The sequence below is a fragment of the Fistularia commersonii genome, chromosome 25 (assembly GCF_037954325.1).
Source record: "Fistularia commersonii isolate RoL2024-O1a breed Wild chromosome 25, RoL_Fcom_v1.0, whole genome shotgun sequence".
In the NCBI taxonomy this organism is placed as follows: domain Eukaryota; kingdom Metazoa; phylum Chordata; class Actinopteri; order Syngnathiformes; family Fistulariidae; genus Fistularia; species Fistularia commersonii.
This window is the reverse complement of record NC_141308.1, coordinates 11,353,987-11,375,251: the sequence shown is the minus strand read 5'-3', so window position 1 is coordinate 11,375,251 and position 21,265 is coordinate 11,353,987. Positions and strand designations below refer to the sequence as shown.

Here is a 21,265-nt window from a genome sequence, read left to right as displayed (position 1 = left end):
CGGGCTGGAATCAACTTGGTGACCTTGGCACGATTTCCTCTCATTTTTTTTTCCCCCTCTTTCAATCAAATAAACTTCATTGTTATTTGTTTATTTACCCTCTCCCCCCCCCCCCTCTTAATACTTCCATCTTGGCATCTCGTGACGTCGAGCAAATCCGAAAGTTTTTCTTTTTTCCTTTTCTAGAACGGAAAAAAAACGTGATACTATTGTTTCAAAGTCGCTGTAAATGTCATCGTTCTGCAATTCTTTGGAAATTCAACAGGTTAATTTTTTTTTTCCCCCCGTTCTTTGCATTTGTCGACGCAGTTTGAAAAGAGAGACAGCGCCCTCTATCGGTCGCGGTGGGTATTACATGCACGACGCCAAATCCGGCCTGTTATTTTATTTCACCTTGCATTTCTTCATTTTTCTGTTTCTCCTAAAACGTCTGTCTTTGCAGTCCCATAAATTACATTTGATGCTACAAAAGGCACCTTCACTGTCGCGTACGTGGCAGTTTTTACTCGTGAAAGGTTCCAAACAAATGAGGAAGTCTCGGGGGACAAAGCCCTCGTGCGTGCAAAGTCGCGTACAAGTTTACAAACAAAATAATCCTGTCAAGACATTTCTTTTTGCTCCAAATTGTCTGCACATTTTCTCTCATATCCCCTGTGAGTCGCTTGTTGTCTTTGTTTTTTGCTTTATTGAGATGAAGGTTCGCAATTATTTGGATTAAAACGGGTAAACACGTGGATTCACTTTTATGATTACGATATGCATGTTATACTCAACATTATAAGAAAATGGGTGAAAGTTGCAAGCTGCCGGGGAATAAATACTTTTATACAAACACCGAGCAAAGGGAAATCAAGCATTTATAATTTGACATTTGAGCGCGAGTTTACAATTTTCCCCAAAAACAACAGAGTAATGTTTTGTTTTACCAACTTTGATTTTAATACAGATTTACTCAAAGTACAGCGTACAACAAACATAGCAAACATAGACTTCTGAAATATACATATACTATATATATATGTATGGCAACTTAAAAGTTTTAGTAACTTTAGTAACTTAAGGGCGTGTTACGGATCTTACATTTTGGACCAAACAACATTCATTATGTTCACAAAACGGTCAAAGGTCACAAAAAAAAAGAGAGACCGAGCCCCGACCGGGTTCTTCTTTTGAATCCATCCCAGACACATTCATATAGCCAGATATATTTTGCGAAACTGAATTTAGTTGTTGAAAGTCGAAAGCCGGTTCCGCGGAGGACTCGTGTCCGGAGCGAACACGAGCCCGAAGCGAAGCGAAGCGATTCTGTTTTGTTTGTTTTTTTTTTTGGTTTCCTCAAAAACAGATCTGGTTGGCGGCACCGCGTGAGTCCACGACCCGTCCGACTTGAAACGACGATAGAAAAAGGGACGCTCGTCTATTCTGTTTGAATCTGCGTTAAGCGCTAAGCAGCGTCGGGCGTGCAACACTCGTATTCCTGCTCATCCCGGACTCCTTCGGTTTTGGATCCTTTATTTATACAATACCTGTCTGTCTTTTTTTTTTTTTCTTCTTTTTTTTTCTTTTCATCATTTTTAAACACAAGACCGAGCTGGTCGACTCACGATTTTTCACATGTACAAACATATCACTCTATCAAAAGGACAGGCTAGTGGAAATGGGTTAAGGAAGCGGTACTATGCAAAAAAAAAAAAAAAAAAAAAAAAAAGAAAAATTCCTACAGTTTCACAGGCTCCAAAAGGTGAAACGCGACAGCTTCGCCCAGCCGACGGCGCCGCTTTCCAGTTACGACCCTTCACCCGACTCCTCGCCGGCCTCCTCGGCGTCTCTGGGGTCCGGCAGAGACCTGGCGGGGGATTTCGCCGACGAGCCCGGCTCCTTCTCGCCCGGCTTGGCGGCGGCGGCCGGGTCCTCCGCCGACTCGGCGCCGGTGCTGAGGAACGCCTGGTACTGGTTCCAGAAGCCGGCGGATCTTCTGGTGGCGGGAATGTTTAGCGAACTTATCGACACGGAGGGCGGAAGCTGGTCGGCGGAGGAACGACCGCTCCGGGCTGGTGGACGTGTGCTTTTGGTTACGATACCGTGGTGCTTCATGTGACCCTGTGAAGAACAATCATGAGGAAATTCAATTCCGTCCGCCTCGCTAAGCTAAGCTCAAACTAATTTCCGATTTCCAGAATCCTAGATGATGAACGACTGTTCAGAAATAAAATATCTGAAATATCCCGTATCCTTACCTTCAGCCCGCTGCGGCTGGCGTACGCTTTTCCGCATTCGGAGCAGCAGTAGGTTTTCTTTTCGGGGCGAGACATGGGCGAAGGGAGCGTCGGAGCGAGGCTGATGGGGACGGAGACGTCCAGCGATTCGCCGGCGGCCGATCCGCCGATCTTGATCGCCTCGGCGTGCTCCTCCCTTCCGCCGTACGAGCCGAAATTAAAGCTCTGGCGGGTTTCCCTTATGAAAACGGGCGCCTTCTGCGACGCGCCTCTTTCCTCGGCGTCGTCCGCCGTCTCCGAAGAGGACGTCATTTTGGAGTAGTCCTCAGGCACAGTTGCTTGGTCTTGCTTTGGTGTTGGCGGCGCGGGAGACGGATGTCTGTCTTCCTCGGAGGTTTCTGGCAATTGGGCCGCGAGGGAAGCCGAGTCCGATTCCGCGGCCGGAGGCTCGGGAGCCGCGGTGACCTCGTGAGCCAGGTTGGAAGTGAAAATAGCGATGGAGCAGGGAGTGATGTAGGGGGCGCACGTGGCGGGAACGCCTTGCGAATCCTGCTGGTTGGATCCGGACGCGAGGAAAGCGTCGGAGGAAGAAGGGGCTTCGTCGCGGTCTACCTCCATGGCGTCGGGAGAGACCGACGTTTTGGCAGCGGGGGACTTCGGGATCTGGATTTCGACAGACGGCGGTTCTTCGTCCCGGTCGTCTTTGTGACCCGGAGCGGATTTTTCCGTCGGCTGCGGCACCAGCAAGGGGGCGCTCACGCAAAGGACAGGCGGGTCTCCGCCGGCTGGCGGGGGAGTCTCCGCCGAGGAGTTGATGAAGGGGCCCGGGCTGAGGTCGGACGGCGGGATGAGATCCGGGCTGGACGAGCCACACTTGCCGGGATTCTTGTCGCGCTCCCCTGACTTCCCGCCGCCGGGGGCCGGAAACTGAGAACTCGTCCCCGGGCTGTCGGAGTAGTTTTGTTGAGAATTGGCGGCGGCGGACCGGGACTGAGGGTGCGACGTGGCTTTGGATTCGGACAGCACCTCGTGCGCGGGGTCGTCGGCGCCGTCCGGGGGCAGCTGCCCGCCGAGGTGCAGCCGGATGTGGTGCTGCAGAACCAGGGCGTTGGTGAATTTGCGCTGGCAGAGCGGGCAAGAGTTTTCGGCACGTGCGTTGGGCGGTCGGGCGTGATGGGTGGCCAGATGCGACCGTAGGCTTCCCTTGGTGGAGAAGGATCTTCCGCAGATCTTGCACGGGAAAGGCCGCTCCCCGAGGTGCGTGGCTTGGTGCAGGCGCAGCGCTCTCGGGCAGCTGAGAACCCGGAGACAGACGCCGCACTGATTGGCCGCCAGGTTGCCCGTCGGACCGGCGACGCCGAGGGGCGGCAGCATTCCCGCCGCGATGCCGGCCGCTCCGTTGGCACTCATGCTGAGGGCGGCGACCATCTCGCGGGTGAAGTTGGAGACCGACGTGGCCAGACCCGAGGACGGCGGAGACGCCATGACGTAGGTGGTGGAAGTGCTGGTGCTTTTGAAGCTACCGTTGGCCGAACTCGACGAGGAGGCGGCGGCGCTGCCGGAGAGCAACTCCAACATCGACGTGGAAGTGGAGGAGGAGGTCCACGGAGACGTGGAGCAGGTGGGGACCTTCTCCAGCTTCTCCACCAACTTCTGCAGCTTGGAAGTTTCAGACGTGGGGGTGGACGTGGCGATGGAAGACGGCAGGGAGCACGCATTGGAGGAGGGCGGATCCGGGACTTTGGGAAAGGAGGAGAAAGGTAAAGAAAGTTGAGAATGGCCGGAGGAAGAAGACGGCTGGTGGGAAGCCGGGGTCGAGGGCAGAGGAGTGCGGAGCAAACCCAAAGCGGGGTGATTGTAAAGGGACGAATGCGCAGCGGAGGGAGCGGAGGCGGCCGAGACGGAAGGGAAAAGGAGCTTCGGCAAGTGGGCCAGCTGGGAGTATTCAGCGGCGGAGAGCACGGGGACGTGCGGCGGCGTGTTCTCGTCGAAATGCTGCTGTTTGGCACCTTTGAACAACCCGGCGATGGCGGAGGACGAACACAGGGAAGGGTTGGAGAGGAGGGAGCTGGCCAGAGAGGACGTCGAAGCCGAGGCGGAGGAGCCGGAGTGAGACGAGCCGGAGGCGATCGAGGCCGCCGCCGCCACGGCCGCCGCCCTGTTGAGCTGCAGCAAAGAATGGGATATCAAGGCCAGATCGACGCTGGGAGGAAGGGGGAGCGTACAGGGTGTGGATCCGCCGGAGGCTCCCAGCGAGAGACCGGAACCGCTGCCGCTGACCTCCGAGTTATCCCCGTACGCTTCGTCCTCCGGTTTGCTTTTCCTCTTCCTCTGAATCATACCGCCGGCGGCGTTACCGCCGCTCGCGCCCTGGCCCGCGTCCGATCCGCCCGCCGCCCCCAACGCCACGCCGAACAGAGACGGCGGCAGGAGCGAGAGCGAGAGCTCCGGGTTTTGCTCGCGGTGACGCAGGAAGTGCACCTTGAGGTTCCCCCGCGTGGTGAAGCGGCTGAGGCACACCGGGCACTGGTAGGGCCGCTCGCCGGTGTGCGAGCGCAGGTGGATCTGCAGGGCGGAGTCGCCGCTGAACGCCTTCCCGCAAAAGCGGCAAGCGTGCTGGAGGCGGGCGGCGGCGGCGGCGGCGCCGGAGCCGGACGCGGGGGAGGATTCCGCTCCTCCGGAAGCGGATTGCATAGCCTGCTGGGTATTCGGGACGGCGGACATCGACGGGTGGGAGGAGTTCAGAAAGGAGGCGCCGCCGTGTCCGCCGACCGAAGCGGTGTTCGGAGATTTCTCGTGAAAATAGCGGTTGGGCAGCGCCAGGGACAGGGCCAGCGGGAAGGAGGAGGACGCGGCGGCGCCGGATGAGGAGGTGGAAGGTTGAGCGACGGGTTGGGGGCTGACCTTCAGGTAGCCGTGAGGCCCCGCCGCCCCTCCGGTCCCTTCCATCTGGGACTTATGGGGCTGCAGGATTTGAGACAACGAGCCGCTGGACTTGGAAGGCTTGTTCGCGGCCTGAGACGGGAGCAGGGTGGAGAAACAAGCCAGGAGCGGCGCCACGGACGTGGAAGGCTGGGAGGAGGTCGACTGGAAATTCGGGCTGCCGGGCCTTTTGCCGTCCTCCAGACAAAGCTGGGGCAGCGACGGGAGGAGATGCTGGGAGGGCGCGTCGATGGAGTAAGGCGCTCCGCCCAGACGTAAAACCTGCCGACAGATCTCCTCCGTTATCTGCATCTGGTGGATCTGCCTTTGCTGCAGCACCCGCAGCTCCTCCAGGATCAGGGCGATGCTGAGCTGCGCCCTGGACGGCGCCGCCGAGGAGGAGGAGACGTCCGGGCTCGGGCTCGGGGTAACCGGGCTCGGGGGGCCCTCGGGGACCCGGCTGGGGCTCCCCGGGTGCGGCGGCGGACACAGGGAGGCAGAAGAGGACGAAGGAGAAGAGCTGGTGGTGGCTGACAGACCTAATTTGGGGGAGGCCATTTGGGTGGAGGGCGAGAAAAGAAGGCGTACAAGCGAATTGTCCGGGAGGGGGAGTCGGTTGCGGATCTGGCTGGACCCTCGGAGGGGGGGGGGGGGGCCGGGACTGAAAGCCCTGGACGAGGGGGGGCTTTGAGAAAAGGAAGAATCCGGAAGAATCCGAGAGGAGCTTCAAAGCCGAGGGTTCATCTGGGGAAGATTAAAAAAAGGAAGAAACGTTAAAAGTCGCGACTCCTTTTTACATTTTCAAATGACGGAGGAAAAACCGAGTCTTTAGGGGCGACTTTTCACCCGCGTGTTTACATCACCTTATCAATCAGCGGCGTTTACTTCTCCGCTTTGTCCTGTCTATCTCATCCACACACACACTGAAATTCCAGACTGCACACGAGGGGCCTACCTTGTTTCCAGGGCAACACACACAAGACAATGGTGTTTACCTCCACCTAAACCCCCTCCCCTTAAAAAAAAAAAAAAAAAAAAAAAGCTGCTGTCACTCTGCGTTTGTCGCAGCCCGCCTGTAACCCGGTAACCCGGAGGGGTCGAGGTCGGATCCTGGTTAGCGTCAGACACTGTGCCGGCGTCCGATTGGCTGCTAGACTTGACCTTAAAACACCAGGGGTCACATTCCTGATACGGGTTCGGGCCCCGGCGCAGGAAGAGAGGGGCAAGGAAAATAAACAGACGCATGAATACGCACAACAAGCTAACCTGGCTAATGCAATTGTCATTACACCTGTTTGGTACAACACACACACGCGCACACACACACACACACGAAAGGTGGTGTATAAAAATGTACCGAAATGCTAAGTCATGGCTGTTTGCTCAGAAGCCAAGAAATTTTGTGACACAATGCAGGCCCTATCCTTGTAACTGGAGTTCACGGAGACACACACACACACACACACACACACACACACAGTCTCACTCAGTGGGTATGTTCATGCTTCGCCGCTCGGTAACAAAGCTGAAAGGAGACAATGGGGTCGAATGCTGTCGCCGTTACGACAGGTTATACAATGCCTGGCTAAGTCCGCTTTTCCTTGACCTTCCCGCGTCTTGACTTTATAACATTTTTTTTCCTCGGCCGTCTTTCACCCTCACGCGTGTTTCCCTCCGTCAACCTCCTCCCGGTCTGGGTGGTCTTCCAACCTCAAGACACTTTTAGTTTTTTTTTTTTTAACCAGGCACAGTTTTCGCAACAGGAAGTTTTTTTTTTTTTATGGATGCATCTGTATATACATCGGAAAGTCCTAATGATAGTTGAGTGAGTCTCATGTTGCCGAGCGACCGATCTCCTAAACTCCGGGAGTTGACTACTTTTCTCCCAGGGCCCCGTTCTGTCTTGCCGAAGCGGCGAGATTACTGGCGGGGGAAAATAAGCAAAAGCGGCGTCTCTAAAATAACTCCTCTGCATCCACGCAGGTGGCGCTGCCATGGAGGGGGAAGAAAAACATGAGTTCCCCCTAAAAGGATTCGCCCCTTTTCTTCAAACTCACCATTGGCCCTCATTCTCTGCACACACACACACACACACACACACACACACACACACACAGCTCACTTGTTCATCCGCTACTTTGCATTCAAATGGCGAGTGAACAACCTGTCTTTTTGAGCCAAGAGTCCACTGCACTCCACACTCTTCATCCAAGCCTCTCCGCCTCACACACACACACACACACACAATTCATCACATTATAAATGCACCTGTGCTATTGACTGGATTGAAACTAAAGAAAGACATCGGTGCGTGTGAGCGTGCGTGTTCCCGCCTCCTCGGCTGTAACTGGAGATGACAAAACCCATGCGTTCAGGTGCAAATTATTTGCTGGTTGTTTTGCTGTTAATGCGAAGACACACACACACACACACACACACACACAGACACACAGACATGCACGGACGAGCACGCTCAAGATGTCTGTGCGTGCGCGTTCCCGCAAAACAACGCGAGGGCTGGAAGGGGACGCGGAATTTGCAACAATGGCGCGGAGGGAGCACAGCTGAGTGAGCATCGCCCTCCACCTCCACCTCCCCCTCCTTCTCCTCCTCCTCATCCTCCTCTTCCTCACTTCCCCCCGCCACATAAAGCCACTGACTCCGGGCACAATGCTCCCTTTTTTTCCCGTTTTTACCCCCCCTTCCTCCCTCCATCTCTCCACAGCTCACCACGTGGAAGGGGGGAGGCGTTTTTTTTTTTTTTTTTTTTTTTTTAAATTCAATTTTAAACACTCCTTTCCTCCTCACTTGGTCATAATAACGCATTCAAATGAATAAAAAAATATAAATGTACAAAAATAAAAACAAGGAAAAGGCGGAAGTGTCACTTCCTTAAGCGGTCCCCGGTGTCGCGAGCTTCCCCGGTCGGTTCCGAGTACCGATCGGGTTTTCATCACCGCAAAAAAGGGGGGGAATTAAAAAAAATAAAAATAAATAAATCAAAGACATCTCGCAGTGATTTCAGAAAACAAAACACAAAAAAACGATCGATTATTAAAAAAAAAAAAAATCGATGACGTTAATAACAACAACAGTAATGACACGACACACCGGAAGTAACTGCGCATATGTCGTTTAACTGTTTGTTTTTTAAAAACGGATATCTATCGGTGATTTTTTTTATTTTACGCCGTGCCATCTTGGCGATCACGGTCGTGCACGGTGGAGGGAAGGCGGCGGGGTGGGGTGGAAGGAGGTGGAAGGAGGAGGAAGGAGGAGGAAGAGGAGGAGGAGGGGGACAAAAAAAAAAAAAAATCAAATATGGCAGTGAGATGCGCGTTCCCGCTACTGTACGGCGACCTGTTGCGCGGCGGGTGCGCGCACCCTCCTCCCCTCCTTCCCATCATAACAAGTTATGATTCAAAAAAATAAAAAAAATAAAAAAAACAAAGAGTTGTGCAAAAAAAAAAAAAAAAAAAAAAAAAAAAAGAACAGTCCCGGATGTGCATTTCCTCCGCAGACCGCTCGTCGTCCGCACAGCCTTATTATTTTTTTCTTTCTTTCTTTCTTTTTCTTTTCTTGTTGTTGTCGCATATCATAACGCACGCACACGCACACGCACGAACAACTTACCACATTTGAGACGCCGATGTTTGTGAGGTAGAGGGAGGAAGAAAAAAAAAAGAGGGGGAAGCGGCCGAAAGGGGGGGAGTTTCTGCCGGGCGAGCTGGGCTCCGTCTCTCAGCCGGGACACTGGCGCAGCATTTCCCTATTCACTCCCAGGGATGCGCAGTCGGACAGACGCATGTTTTTTTTTTTTTCTTTTTTTTTTTCCTTCTTCTTTCTTAATTATTTACCCCCCTCCTCCTCCTCCCCAAGCATGCAAACCTTCCTTTTTCTACCTCTGATGACGATTTTTTTTTTTTTTTTTTTTTTTTATTATGATGGTCCCCGCATGTATTGACCGCCCGCTCCCGTTTGCAAGGAGGAGCAGCAGGGGCGGCGCGGAAAGCTTTACACGCCACGGGGGGAGGATTATATATTTTTTTTTCTTCTTCTTCTTCTTCTTCCTCTCCTCTCGCTTCCCTCCCCACCCCCCCATCCCCCCTCGCTTTGTATTTGTCGGGGCCTGTCTGCGCCCTCTGCGGAACCGCCTGTCTGTCTGTCTCTTATAATTAATGGCCCCCCCCAGTCCGCCAGACGGTCCTCCGGGAAACCGTGGCCACGATTTCCTCCATCATTGCGCGCGATTTGCACATGCACGCTAACGGCATTTTTAACGTTTTTTTTTTTTTTTTCTTCTGTCGTCAGCCTCGGTAATAAAGGTGTAGTAGCCGTGTCATTAGGATGCACAGCGCAGACGTGCACGGAAAATCAACCGGAAGCTAGACGCAGGTGGTTTGTGGCCCCGGATATGCACGCAAAATCCAAACAGCACAACGTTATTGTGGCCCCGCAGGCCGTTACAAGGATGGATGGGATGGCAGGTGTTGACGTGATTGTGACCACACACACACACACACACACACACACGCACGCACATATATGTAAATATATATACGGATGTCTGGAGAGGGTGACCCACATCTTGACAGTCTGGTCCACATTTGTGCCCACAAGAGTTGGTATCAGGGTTCATCCCTTCTCTTTTAGTTAATTATACGTGTTTTATTCCTATATAAATGTATTTATATATACAATTTTTCACTTAAAGCTTTTTTGTTGTATTTAAAAAAACCCAGATGTATAAAATAAGAAGACAGCGGGATAACTCTTTCATCCCCTCCCGAAACTCATCCTCATGCCAGTGGGCTTGTGTCCGTTGCCATGGGATACAAACTATTCCTCATATTATTCTGTAGGGATGGGGATTTAACCCAATCCCACCTTTTCATCTGCAGCGATGCTAAAACGCCAAGGCGTCTCTTTCACATGTATCTCGAGGTCACGTGAAGGTCGCAGTATGAAATGTTTCGAGGTTGCGTCATTTTTATTTTTATTTTTCATTTTTAGCTTATTACAGTGGCCTTTAGTGAATGTTTTCCAAACATAATGATTTTGTTTTTTCAAATGTAATTAATTTACCTATTTACTTGCTTAATCGATAACCTCAACTCCTGGTACGGATGGAGCGGGTGCACTTCCCCTTGATCGCCACTAGATGGCGCTCAAACACAATTTCATGTGTGCTGCATTGACGGTTGCCCAGTAGCCTGTAGCTACAGTCTGACAAAAAAAATATTGTTATAAGATATTATTATCATATATTACAGGAATTGTGCGTGTCACATGACGCAAGAGCTTAGTTTTTAAAATTATAAAGCCTTTTTTTTGTTTAATTTTTAACTTTATTCTATTCAAAAATAAATGGCATATCTTAATAGCCTGGAATTGTATCGCCATGACAAGGCTGAACTTAAAACTGAAGTGAAGGAGCTTTCAAGAAATTGAAATATGAAATGATAGCGTGGGGATAAATAATAAAGCTTAGTTCACTTAGATCGGGGAGTGCTAAACTCAAACTGGCTTCAGGAATATCGGTGCGCTCACCTCACAGGATGTTAGTGAATAATGATGTTGTGCCAGAAAAAGAGGTGCAGCATTTGTGACAATTTGCTTGAACAAGCGAAGAAATAATCCTCGATCCTGATCTCACCTCTTTCACCTTTGACCCCTGACCTTTGACACGATCCCTTAGCAAAAAATCTTCTTTTTCTGTTACTTCCAGTGACTGAACCCTCTCCAGTTAACCCTATTCTCTGTATCCTCTTCTCTCACACCAACTAACTTCACGTCCTCTTTCATAACATCCATAAATCTTCTCTTTGGTCCTTCAGACCTCCTGCCTGGCAGCTCCAACCCCAGCATCCCTGACACTTTCCTCCACCCGTTTTTAACTTTAACCTCTGCTTCTTGTTTAATCCATTTAGGTTTAGTTTCCCTCAAGGGCTATCTTGTACTTGTATTAAACAACCAAATTATACTTTATTGCTGACAGATTGTTGTCAGATTGCGCTCCCGAAGGCAGTCGTGCGGTCGTGACGACCGATATCGTTTCTGCGTTTCGATGTAAACCGGGAAGAGCGGTCCCCCCCCTGAGCCATCGCGCCGCCTTAATCCGGACCTGGATTACCACGCCGGTCAAAACAGCCAGGCAAACCTGGCCTCGCTTGTCTTTTCCCATCAACAAGGGCGTTTAACATCAACAGGGCAGGCGTGACGATGGGCGTCGGTGTTACTTTAGCGCGGCAGCCCCACCCCCTCCTCCGTAGAGGAACCAGAGGCAGAGGAGAAAAACCCACTCAGGATTAAGAGCGTGGTCGGCACCTGAGTGGGGTCTTACACGGCCTCTCTTTCCTCCTGGAGTGGATGCAGAAGGCAGGGCAGGCTTAGAATAATCACCTCGCCTACCATATGGCTGAGCTTCAACGGGTTCAGGCATCGGGGCGTCGAGTAAGAGCGACGGCTTTCCCGTCTTTGCAGTTTTAGCGCAGCATCTCCAGCAAAGATTAAAAAAAAAAAAAAAAACACGTTGTCAGTCGTGTCATTTTACGTCACTCGCAGCAAACAACTATTAAAACAGGAGATAGGGTTTGATCTCAATCATCACAAAAGGCTTCAGGTAAAGGATGGCGAGAAAAAGGCAGCTACGCCGACACAACAAACACCCAAAACATTGCAAAATACACATCAGTGATACCCGAATCCTGCGAACCAGGACTGTACGTTCACATTTTGGATCCCGTCAGATGGAGCATATGGTCAAATTAATAATTCTACGTTCATTTTCCGGGTTGTCAAATACCAATTTAAGCTAGCCCTTCATCCCAAAATGCAAATAAAAAGATGCCAAAAAATTCAGACATTGACAGCAAAATGGTCATTTAAAAAAAATGCAATTTTGTAGCAAAAAAAAAAAAAAAATCAATAAATTCAATGCACATTGTCACGGAAACACAATTGCCGATAGAAATGTACTATCTTTCAAACCCGCTTGGCTCCGGGTCATGTGACCCCCATGAGCCCGGCACAATAGTTAAAGGAGACTCTGTGATTCCGACGGGATTAGCCTCTTCAGTCCACACACTGACACACACACACACACACACACACACTCACACACTCACACACACACACTCACTCACCGATGGCCACCGGCTGCAAACACCTGCACATCGGCAGGTAAGGTCTCCTGTGTTTTTTCCCTCTGTCATATTTTATTGATCGAGCTAATCGGGATCCGAGCGCGTCGACTCGGAACCGTGACCCGTCCGATAAATCAGGTCACCGAGCTCTGCGGGATGATCTACTGATCCCTCCTGCGACAGCTTGAGTCGGAGTCACGTTGAACCTTCCTGTTGTAACCTTTTTTTTTTTTTTTTCCATTGCCGGGACCGCGAACCGTGTTTTTTTTTTTTGTTTTTTTTTTTCTGTGATTATCCATCGGAAAGAATGCGAATTCAATTAGTTCCATGTGAAAAAGAGGGGGGGTCCTGCAGCCAGATGAGCCTATAAACCCTGCCTACAAGTACACTACCTTCATTTTGGATCATCTGACTCGGTGCTTTTTCAGTTTTGGGCGCAGCTTCGTTTTATTCTCAGAGTTTTCTCAGTTGTAGCGGCTCAAACATCCGCGGTGATTTCTATTCATAGAGCACGGTGGACAAATGCCCTGCAGGATTAGTGATCTGAGTGCACGGTTGGAGAGAAACAAGGACATTCCCCCCTCGCCAGCAGCTCAGTTCCAGCCACGTCCTGTTACGAAAGTGAGGCTTTAGCGCCGATTAACACGTAACAGCGACGGGTCTTAAGATACCTCACTCGCGTCGATATGTTTTATCGACCGCTCATCGGTTTGTTTGCGGATGACGTCGTGATCTGCGGTGAGCGCAGGAGGAGCATCTAGCGAGGTGGAGGGAGAAGGGTGAAGGTCAGACCGCAGGTGTGTGTGTGAAGGATTTTGAGATGGTTTGGAGGGATAGTGGAGATCTGGGTAGATGGATGCCGGCGCAGGAGCCCTAGAGGAAGACCAGAGAGGAGATTTACGTGAAGTTCGTTGGATGCATTTTGACAGAGATCCACTGTTTGTGTCGCCGGCAGCCTCCCGCGTTAAGGACACGCCGCCATCATGTCGTGTCAGGACGATGAGCTGACCTGCTCGGTTTGCAGGGACAACTTCAGCCAGGCCCACCCGCTGCCCTGCGGCCACAGCTTCTGCCCCGCCTGCATCCGCGAGGCCTGGAGCGGCCCGGCAGAGGTCAAAGGTCGCTTCTCCTGCCCCCAGTGCCAGGAGGAGCACGGCGACATCCCCTGCGACTGCTGCCCCCCGGAGTCCGACGGAGCCCCGGCTCGCCCGGCCGTCAAAACCTGCCTGAGGTGCGAGGTGTCTCTGTGCGATCAACACCTCCAGCACCACCTGGAGCGGCCGGCGTTTAGCAACCATCTATTGGTGGAACCGCTGGGGAGCCTTTCTCTGAGGAAGTGCCCGACTCACGCGGAGGTTTTCCGCTACTACTGCGCCGATGAGAGGGTGTACGTGTGCGGGGACTGCCTGCTGGACGGAGCCCACGTGCAGCACAAAGTGAAGGGGCTGAGGCAGGTGGAGGACGACCTCAAGGTTCGACGAGCGCCGGGGAAAATGTTTTTTTTTTTCTTTCGCGCATCGGTGCGGGCTCAATCGGACGCGCGTGTTCTTCACAGGTCATCCTCCAGTCGCTGCTCGGAAAAGCGGAGGAGAAGCTGAGGGACGGCGAGCAAATCCTCAAAGAGCATGAGAACATGGATTGCATCATCGCGGTGAGTGGAGATGTTTACTGAAAATGGATGTGACAGAATAACAACGCGATGAGGTCCGGATACACGCTCTCTAAGGTTACGGTAAAACCTCAGCTGACAAATTTTGACCCGTTCTGTGACTCCGTTTGCGGAACAAATCAATTTTTCCCGCTGAAATCATCGTAAATCCCATCGATCCATTCTCTCGCTACAAAAGCCTACTGTATGCCTTTGAACCTTTTATTTGTGGCAAAAATACAAAAAGGAATTAAAGATAACCTGAATTATTACCGTCTTTGATATACTTTCCCTTCTTGCCAGCACTTGTACTCGAAATTTACGTCACTAAATCAGCAAAAGTAAAGCCTTCTCATGTGTGAGACCCTCGCTAATGCTAATGCTAATGCTAAAAGCTGGAATTATACAATAATAGCTTTGCTAAAAGAAATAATAATGGTGGATGACTGGCTAGAAGCTTTAGTCGCATCCCCTGAGAATCTGGTAGATGAGAAGATATATTTGAAGATGAAGTTTTGATAATAAGTTGATGATAAAACATGTAAGATATGCCTCAGCAGAGTAAGTCTATGGTGTCTCAGCTAGGAAGTAGCTTGATGTTAACATTAGGTTTCTCAAAAAGGAAGAATTTGAACCCATTCTGGACCAAAAGGAAGGTTTCTTCCCCTCGGATTGAGATGCGAAGATCGTCACGCAGAAGAAACTAGTTCATAATTTGTAATCCACAAGGAATCCGGTGCTTTTTAGGACTCTCTGAGGGAGGAGAACACCCAGGTGGAGCGTCTGGGCTGCGACCTGCAGCTGCAGGTCACCAAACTAATGCTGGCCCTGATGGAGATCACCAAGACGGAGAGGCAGCAGGTCATCGAGCGAGTGCACGAGGACTGCGCCAGGCTGAGGGACGACATGAGCCAGACGCTGAACATCCAGCACCACCTGGCTTCGCTCCTGGCGGAGACCGACCCCTTCCTGCTGATCTGGGTAAGACCCGGACCATCTGCTCCACGACGTTTCCGATTCCTCCCATTTCACACGGACCACGTCTGATTTTACGGTAGCGGCTCGGTGATATTTACTACCTTAAACTTCTCACGCGGTCTCGTCTCGTGCACCCCTCTGTCCTCAGGCCTTTCAGTCAGACGACACAAAGTAAGTCCTCATCCAGTCGGCGGAAGTGTGTGAGCTTGTTTGTTTGCGTGCCTCACGCAAACCTCGCGGCGTTGCAGACTGCTGGCCGACCTGAACTGCCCTCTCTTCACGCCGGAGCCGGTCAGCCTGGACAGGAAGCACATCCTTGAGGACATTGAGAGCAAGTATCGGGAGTTCATCATCGCCACCCTGCGCTGCCTCACTGAACTCAAGAGGGAGCTCCGTGAGTGGAAACCCGGCCTCTTACAAATGGCAAAACAGAGATATACACTGCTCAAAAAAATAAAGGGAACACTTAAAAAACACATCCTTGATCTAAATGAATGAAATATTCTTATGAAATACTTTGCTCTTTACACAGTTGAATGTGCTGACAACAAAATCACACAAAAATGATCAATGGAGATCAAATGTGTTCACCCATGGAGGTCTGGATTAGGAATCACACTCAAAATTAAAGTGTAAAAACACACTCCAGGCTGATCCAACTTTGATGTAATGTCCTTAAAACAAGTCAAAATGAATCTGTGTTGCTTCCTGAGTGGACACTATGATTTCACACAAGTGTGATTGACTTGGAGTTACCTTGTGTTGTTCAAGTGTTCCCTTTATTTTTTTGAGCAGTATATTTTGCGTATTATAAGTACGTCTGAGGGGACCACCATCATGTGTTGCTAGCGCTAGCATGCTAGTGGCTAAATCACAGCAGATTGCGCGTAAACTGGGATCGATCAAGTTAGGATATCTAAAAATCTGAATCTCCCCTCGGTACCTCGGCAGTGACCAGCCCCCTGACCCTGGACGCCAACACGGCCCACCCGCTCCTGAACATCTCCGACGACCTCCGAGTGGTGACGCGGGTCAAAACGCGCCAGCCCTACGCCGCCCACCCCGAGCGGTTCGACCACTGGCCGCAGGTCCTGACGGCACAGAGTTTCTCTGCCGGGACCCACTACTGGGAGCTGGAAGCCGAGGGATTCTGGGATATCGCCATCTGCTATCGAAGCATCGGACGGAAGGGGAAGGAGGGCAACGCCTTCGGGAACAACAAGGTGCGCGGGTTTGATGCTTTCGAGGCGCTTTCAAAGGTCATAAGTGCCTGACCGGGTGGAATATTTGCCGACGTTGAGTAGCTTTTCGCGTCATCTCCGCCCAAACCGACCGCAGGGGAGCGACTCCCACCGTCAAAACCGCCTCTTCTCCATCCCCAGGTGTCGTGGAGTCTGACGCAGCAGCACGACAGGAAGCTGGCGGCCTGGCACAACCGCAGGAAAACCCGCCTCTCCTACCAGATGACCGGCAACCGCATCTCAGTGGCTCTAGACTTCAGCGCCGGCACCATCACCTTCTCCGAGGTGGGACCGTCCAGCAGCCTCACTCACGTCCACACCTTCTCGGCAACCTTCACCCAGCCGGTGTCCTTGGGGTTCGGACTTTACAAAGCCGAACTCAACAGCCGCGTTTGTATCGTCAAAGTCTGAGGCCACGCGGGGGGACGGAGGTGAGGCAGCTCCGGCCAGTGCCTCACCGGCTCCCCAAATGTTGCAGGGCCCTCCATCAGCCTGGAGAATCAGCGAGGAGGCCATCGAGCCACGCAGCCTTGGGTTACAAGTGTCTTCCGATGAGACGGTAAAAGGATAGCGTTGCTCAAAAAATTGGAAAAGCTTTAAAAACACCGTAGAAGGTAAACAAAGGTAATAAAACTCGGATGCCTCCGACAGTTAGACTTTTTTGTCAAGAGTATTTTAGCGCCGCCGTGTTGTTACATTTCTGGAAAGCTGGACGTGTTCATGTTCTTTCGTTCATTTATAAATTTTGGAGTTTTGGAGGAGCAAATGTTTCATGGACTGCTGATGAATGAATGAATATTCAAGTAGAGTCCAAAAGTTAGAAGCCACAATGTATTTTTTTTCTTCCCGCTGAGAAAATTTACTGAGTCAATTAAAGCTGTGAATTCACTGATACAAAACTGCGTGAAATGAGTGAAGATTTTTTTAAAAAAAAGTAACACAACGGCAAAAGCAGAAGAATTTAGATTGTTGGTAGAAATAATATTTAAAAAAAAAAAACACAGTTCATGAGTGAAATTATTGATGTAAACTTTGGGTGCGAATCTGGATGAAAAAAAAGCAAATATTTGGATTTTTTTAATCGTTTTAACCGGGGCGTCCCGGCGTGGAGACGCTCAAGGGCCGAGGGCCGAGATCTGATTGGACGAGGAAGAGGACAAGGGGAGCCGGTTACCTTCCCCCTTTTTATTTTTAAATCCTGGCTCAGATGTTCAATTATCTCTTCCATTTTCCTGATGTCGCCGCAAAGGTGAGTGGGCGGGTGTAAGATGGAGAGAAGATGAGGTAGATAGAAAGTGGGGGTGGCTGAGAGCGAGAGAGAGAGGGAGGTGGAGAGGGAAGTAGAGAGGGAGAGAAAGCAGCATCCTCTCACTTGGTGATGTTCTGACTTACTGGCTTTCTTTAAAAAATAATGTGAAGGAGGCGCAGGAGGATTTTGGACCGTTTTTCACCCCTCCGGCCGGGAGGATGGGAGACCAGACCGGCCGAACGGAAACAGGTGACCCTTCTTTTTTCATTCAATCTCTTGCGGGGCGAGGAGAGGCTTGAATTTTCCCTCTGATGCGCACAACTACATGTTTTTCATCTGAAATATAAATAAGCGTTCCGGACGCGTCTCCTTTATTTGTCCCCCGTGGGGCCCGTTGAGTAAAACATGAGGTTAGTGTTGATGCAATTAAAAAACAGATAAGGGATAAACATAAAGTAATGCACTTAAAATGCATTTATCCATTGATAATGTAATTATATTTCTAAAAGCTGAGGTTTAGCTCCCTCTGAATTACCTTCAAGGCACTATAAATAGTAAATATAGTGTGATACTGCAACATGTACATAACCATAAAAATTCTACAACGTACTCCATTTGCTTCCAAGTCTTGTCATGTTGTACTACAACCTCCATGATCAATTTTTAAAATCGCAATACAGAGCATAAAACACACACCGTGTTCAACGCGTGACCTCCGGAGGCGGCGAAAGAGGAGATATTTTATGTTTAGCTGCTTCTTCAACGCGTTTGTCTGCAAGGGAGAAACAAGTGGCGCGCAAGTGGGAGTGTGTTTCGTGTGTGTGTGTGTGTGTGTGTGTGTGTGTGAGGAAATGCATGTTGAGCAGTGTCGGTGGGGAAGGGGGGGGTTACGTGTAAAAGACAGATGGTCACTCAGCGGAGTTGTTCCTCCACCCCCTCACTCCTTCGCGCTCCCTCCTGGGTCCCACATCCTCTACGCTGTCAGCTCTCTTACCTCATCTAGTCTTTTTTTTTTTGTTTTGTTTTTTTGTTTTTTTTTATCTCACCTCTTAGCTTTCACCGCCGCCCGTTTAGAAGTCCAGCCTCGGATCTGCCGTTGACTCTCCTGTCATCCCCCCCGGCCCCTCCAGATACTTCTCTTCTGCCTTGTCAGAAGAAATCGACTTGAAAACCGTCTCTCGGGCCCCCGCGTCTCTGACCCGGCACGTAGATATGATTGGCAGATGTGACCATTGAGCGGTTTTCTCAAACTGAAAAAAAAAAAAAAGTTGCAAGAAGTGTTTTGTTTGCGTCAACATCCGCGTTTTGAAAAAAAGTTTTAAAAATTTTATATTTATTCACGCCCGGAAGCGAGGCTTCGCCGGAGCGGAGTGAAACCGCGCGGTTCGGCCATGCCGCCCGCTTCGGGCCCCTTCGACCTCGCCGTTCTGCTGGGTCTGCTTCTCCTGTGGGCGCCGTCGGGCTCCGAGGGCCAGAACGACACGGAGCCCATCATCCTGGAGGGGAAGTGCCTGGTGGTGTGCGACTCCACGCCGACGTCCGAGCCGGCCGGCAACGCGCTGGGCATGTCGGTCCGCTCCGGCAGCGGGCGGGTGGCTTTCTCCGCCAGCCGCCAGACCAACCACGAGCCCACCGATATGAGCAACCGCACCATGATCATCTACTTCGACAACGTGAGTAGAAGCCGGCCGATAAGCGTCCGGTGATTCGTCCGACTCCCGCATCCTGTTTCCTTTGACCCGTTGTCAAAATAGATCTTGGTGAACGTGGGAAGCCATTTCGACCAGGAGAGCAGCATCTTCCTGGCGCCGAGACGAGGCGTGTACAGCTTCAACTTTCACGTGGTGAAGGCCTACAACAGGCAAACCATCCAGGTAGGGAAAAAAAAAAACGCCTCGGTTTAGGGGCGGCGGCCGCGGGTGCAAACGTAAACGCGGGATCCTTTGGTTTCCTCCAGGTGAATCTGATGGTGAACGGCTGGCCGATGATTTCGGCGTTCGCCGGCGATCAGGACGTGACCCGGGAAGCGGCCACCAACGCCGGTCTGGTGATCATGGAGAAGGGGGACAAGGCCTACCTCAAACTGGAGAGAGGCAACCTGATGGGAGGCTGGAAGTACTCCACCTTCTCCGGGTTCCTGGTGTTCCCCTTGTGAGGAAATGGACGGAGAAGCGGCTAAAAAAAAGGGCCGGACGGAGACGGAATATGAAAGGGAAAAGCCAAAATCCACGCTGGAACGCAGAAATATGAATTTTACCAATCATAGTAAAATGTCTATTTGTAGATTTTATTTTTTTCGGTTGTTGGTTTTATATTCATGACATCAGAATGATCTCAAATGATAAATTAGCCTTGTGCAATGTGGGCTTCTGTGCAAAGACAATGTGAGGCTGCTCAAATTTTCTTTTCCATCCTTCAATGTTGGAAAACCCCGGCGTCGGTCCGTCTTACAGACTTCCCCTTTCCCCTCATGGATCTTCCGACTGATGCTCATGCCTGTTTGCCCCCCTCCATGCAAAAAGATGCTTATATACAGATATTTCTATCCAGAGCGAACATTAAGATTAAAACAATTTAAAGCTGCCTCGGCATGTCGTATTTATGTGTCCGGTGCCGCGTCGTTAACCCCCCGATGAAGAGATCACTTCCCCGGTTCACATGATCCTCACGCACAGCATCGGCTCCCTCCACCCGGGGCTCCAACCTGAGCCCCTGCAGCTGTTTGTAAATATAGATCTCACCAGCAGCGTTGGCGCGTACCGAGGAGTCGGACGTTAGGAGGAGGGAGTCGGGGGCGGCGGGGCGGTGGTGGTGGCGGTGGGGGGATTGGAGTGCAAGCGTGGTGAAACACGGATCCTCCTCTCAGGGCGGCGGACAGATGGAGCCTTTGGCGAGCGAGAGGGCTCATCTCTGCAGGCCTGCCGTGGATAAAGTGTGGCGCGCTGTCACATTCGGTCGCTCACGCTTCCCCGGTTCATGACGGCCGTCTCTTTCTGACGCCCGTGCACACTCATGTAGAGTCACATTCATGTTTTTATGATTTCAGCACGGGCGTTTTAGGATTTCTTGAAGACGGAGAGAGACGTTAAATTGTAGTGTCAGATTAATGCAGTGCCTGGAGAGTCATTAATAGTAATGGATGGAAGTCTTTGTGGATTAACTGTCTGACTGTCGTCACTCTCCGCGCAGGAATCCTCCATCTGACACGTTGCATGATTACATAAGAACACAACACATTGTTGAATTTTTAAAAACGTAAGATAAGAGCATATTTTTGCATTCAAGATGAGGAAGTCTGAAATTTTAACGTGACGGCTTCATGTTGGAAGTTGGAAAGGGAGCCCACGTGCACCCCGGACACAAAGTTCAATTAGCGAGGTCATGTTGCGAGCGACTGTGCTGCATGGGAGTGACGGTTTCCCGTTCGCCGGAGGGATTTTGGGCGGACGGGTCCCCTCGCAGAGCAGATCTTGCCGTCCCTCTCGGATTCGCCGTCTCAGTGCCCGCAGGCGTTGATGCCGACTCAGATTCGATCAACGCGGGCAATAACTGCGCGCGGCGGGATCTCTCCCGATAACCCGCGAAAAAAACTGCAGCCCCCATGTGAGAATCGCCCTGCAGCAGCTTGCGGCTCTGTTATTGTATCGGATACCATCTCCTCTTTTTCTGAAAATTCCAGATGCGTCTCATCTGTTGCATCCAGCCTTTTCCCTTACACTGCCAATTCCTTTTGTGGTTTTCGTCCAAACCCCCTCGCCCTTCCCTTTTCCAGTCGTGGCTGCAGCAGCCTCGATGGCTATCGGCTCTCAGAATGATCCCGCTCTCCGTGGCAGTTTTCCTGAACCCACCCTGCCATTTCTACCGAT

At 51.1% G+C, this 21,265-nt stretch overlaps 3 protein-coding genes across 8 annotated transcripts; 2 read left to right on the top strand and 1 right to left on the bottom strand.

Annotated features, from left to right (window-relative positions):
• Positions 1 to 1,234: 1,234 nt before the first annotated feature.
• Positions 1,235 to 9,045, bottom strand: sall2 (spalt-like transcription factor 2). Of its 2 annotated transcripts, XM_086172931.1 has the most exons (3): positions 8,772 to 9,045; positions 2,238 to 5,882; positions 1,235 to 2,100 (listed from the first exon to the last, which is right to left on the bottom strand). In XM_086172931.1, the coding sequence occupies exons 2-3, from the start codon at positions 5,694 to 5,696 to the stop codon at positions 1,786 to 1,788; spliced, it is 3,774 nt and encodes a 1,257-aa protein (XP_086029057.1). In that variant the 5' UTR covers positions 5,697 to 5,882; positions 8,772 to 9,045; the 3' UTR covers positions 1,235 to 1,785. The 2 variants fall into 2 exon arrangements, with proteins under 2 accessions (XP_086029057.1, XP_086029056.1); XM_086172930.1 differs by lacking the exon at positions 8,772 to 9,045 and having other exon boundaries at positions 2,238 to 6,365.
• A 3,124-nt stretch (positions 9,046 to 12,169) lies between these two features.
• On the top strand, positions 12,170 to 17,033 carry trim110 (tripartite motif containing 110). Of its 4 annotated transcripts, none has more exons than XM_086172939.1 (8): positions 12,170 to 12,320; positions 13,308 to 13,755; positions 13,839 to 13,934; positions 14,679 to 14,912; positions 15,058 to 15,080; positions 15,158 to 15,303; positions 15,861 to 16,132; positions 16,292 to 17,033. In XM_086172939.1, the coding sequence occupies exons 1-8, from the start codon at positions 12,286 to 12,288 to the stop codon at positions 16,559 to 16,561; spliced, it is 1,524 nt and encodes a 507-aa protein (XP_086029065.1). In that variant the 5' UTR covers positions 12,170 to 12,285; the 3' UTR covers positions 16,562 to 17,033. The 4 variants fall into 4 exon arrangements, with proteins under 4 accessions (XP_086029065.1, XP_086029066.1, XP_086029063.1 ...); XM_086172940.1 differs by having other exon boundaries at positions 12,202 to 12,320; positions 13,239 to 13,755; positions 13,851 to 13,934; XM_086172937.1 differs by having other exon boundaries at positions 12,202 to 12,320; positions 13,239 to 13,755.
• Positions 17,034 to 17,450: 417 nt separating this feature from the next.
• On the top strand, positions 17,451 to 19,980 carry cbln12 (cerebellin 12). 2 transcript variants are annotated; one of them, XM_086172943.1, is made up of 4 exons: positions 17,451 to 17,648; positions 18,750 to 19,072; positions 19,154 to 19,273; positions 19,357 to 19,980. In XM_086172943.1, exons 1-4 carry the CDS (start codon positions 17,618 to 17,620, stop codon positions 19,552 to 19,554), a joined length of 672 nt encoding a protein of 223 aa, XP_086029069.1. In that variant the 5' UTR covers positions 17,451 to 17,617; the 3' UTR covers positions 19,555 to 19,980. The 2 variants fall into 2 exon arrangements, with proteins under 2 accessions (XP_086029069.1, XP_086029068.1); XM_086172942.1 differs by having other exon boundaries at positions 17,452 to 17,648; positions 18,453 to 19,072.
• Positions 19,981 to 21,265: the final 1,285 nt, after the last annotated feature.

Coding starts and splice junctions, on each gene's coding strand:
- sall2 (XM_086172931.1), bottom strand. CDS start 5,696: ATGGCCTCCCCCAAATTAGGTCTGTCAGCCACCACCAGCTCTTCTCCT. Junction 2,101..2,237: donor CCAGCCGCAGCGGGCTGAAG/GTAAGGATACGG, acceptor TGTTCTTCACAG/GGTCACATGAAGCACCACGG.
- trim110 (XM_086172937.1), top strand. CDS start 13,267: ATGTCGTGTCAGGACGATGAGCTGACCTGCTCGGTTTGCAGGGACAAC. Junction 14,913..15,057: donor ACCCCTTCCTGCTGATCTGG/GTAAGACCCGGA, acceptor CTCTGTCCTCAG/GCCTTTCAGTCAGACGACAC. Junction 15,081..15,157: donor TTTCAGTCAGACGACACAAA/GTAAGTCCTCAT, acceptor GCGGCGTTGCAG/ACTGCTGGCCGACCTGAACT.
- cbln12 (XM_086172943.1), top strand. CDS start 17,618: ATGGGAGACCAGACCGGCCGAACGGAAACAG. Junction 17,649..18,749: donor GACCGGCCGAACGGAAACAG/GTGACCCTTCTT, acceptor CACGCCCGGAAG/CGAGGCTTCGCCGGAGCGGA. Junction 19,073..19,153: donor TGATCATCTACTTCGACAAC/GTGAGTAGAAGC, acceptor TTGTCAAAATAG/ATCTTGGTGAACGTGGGAAG.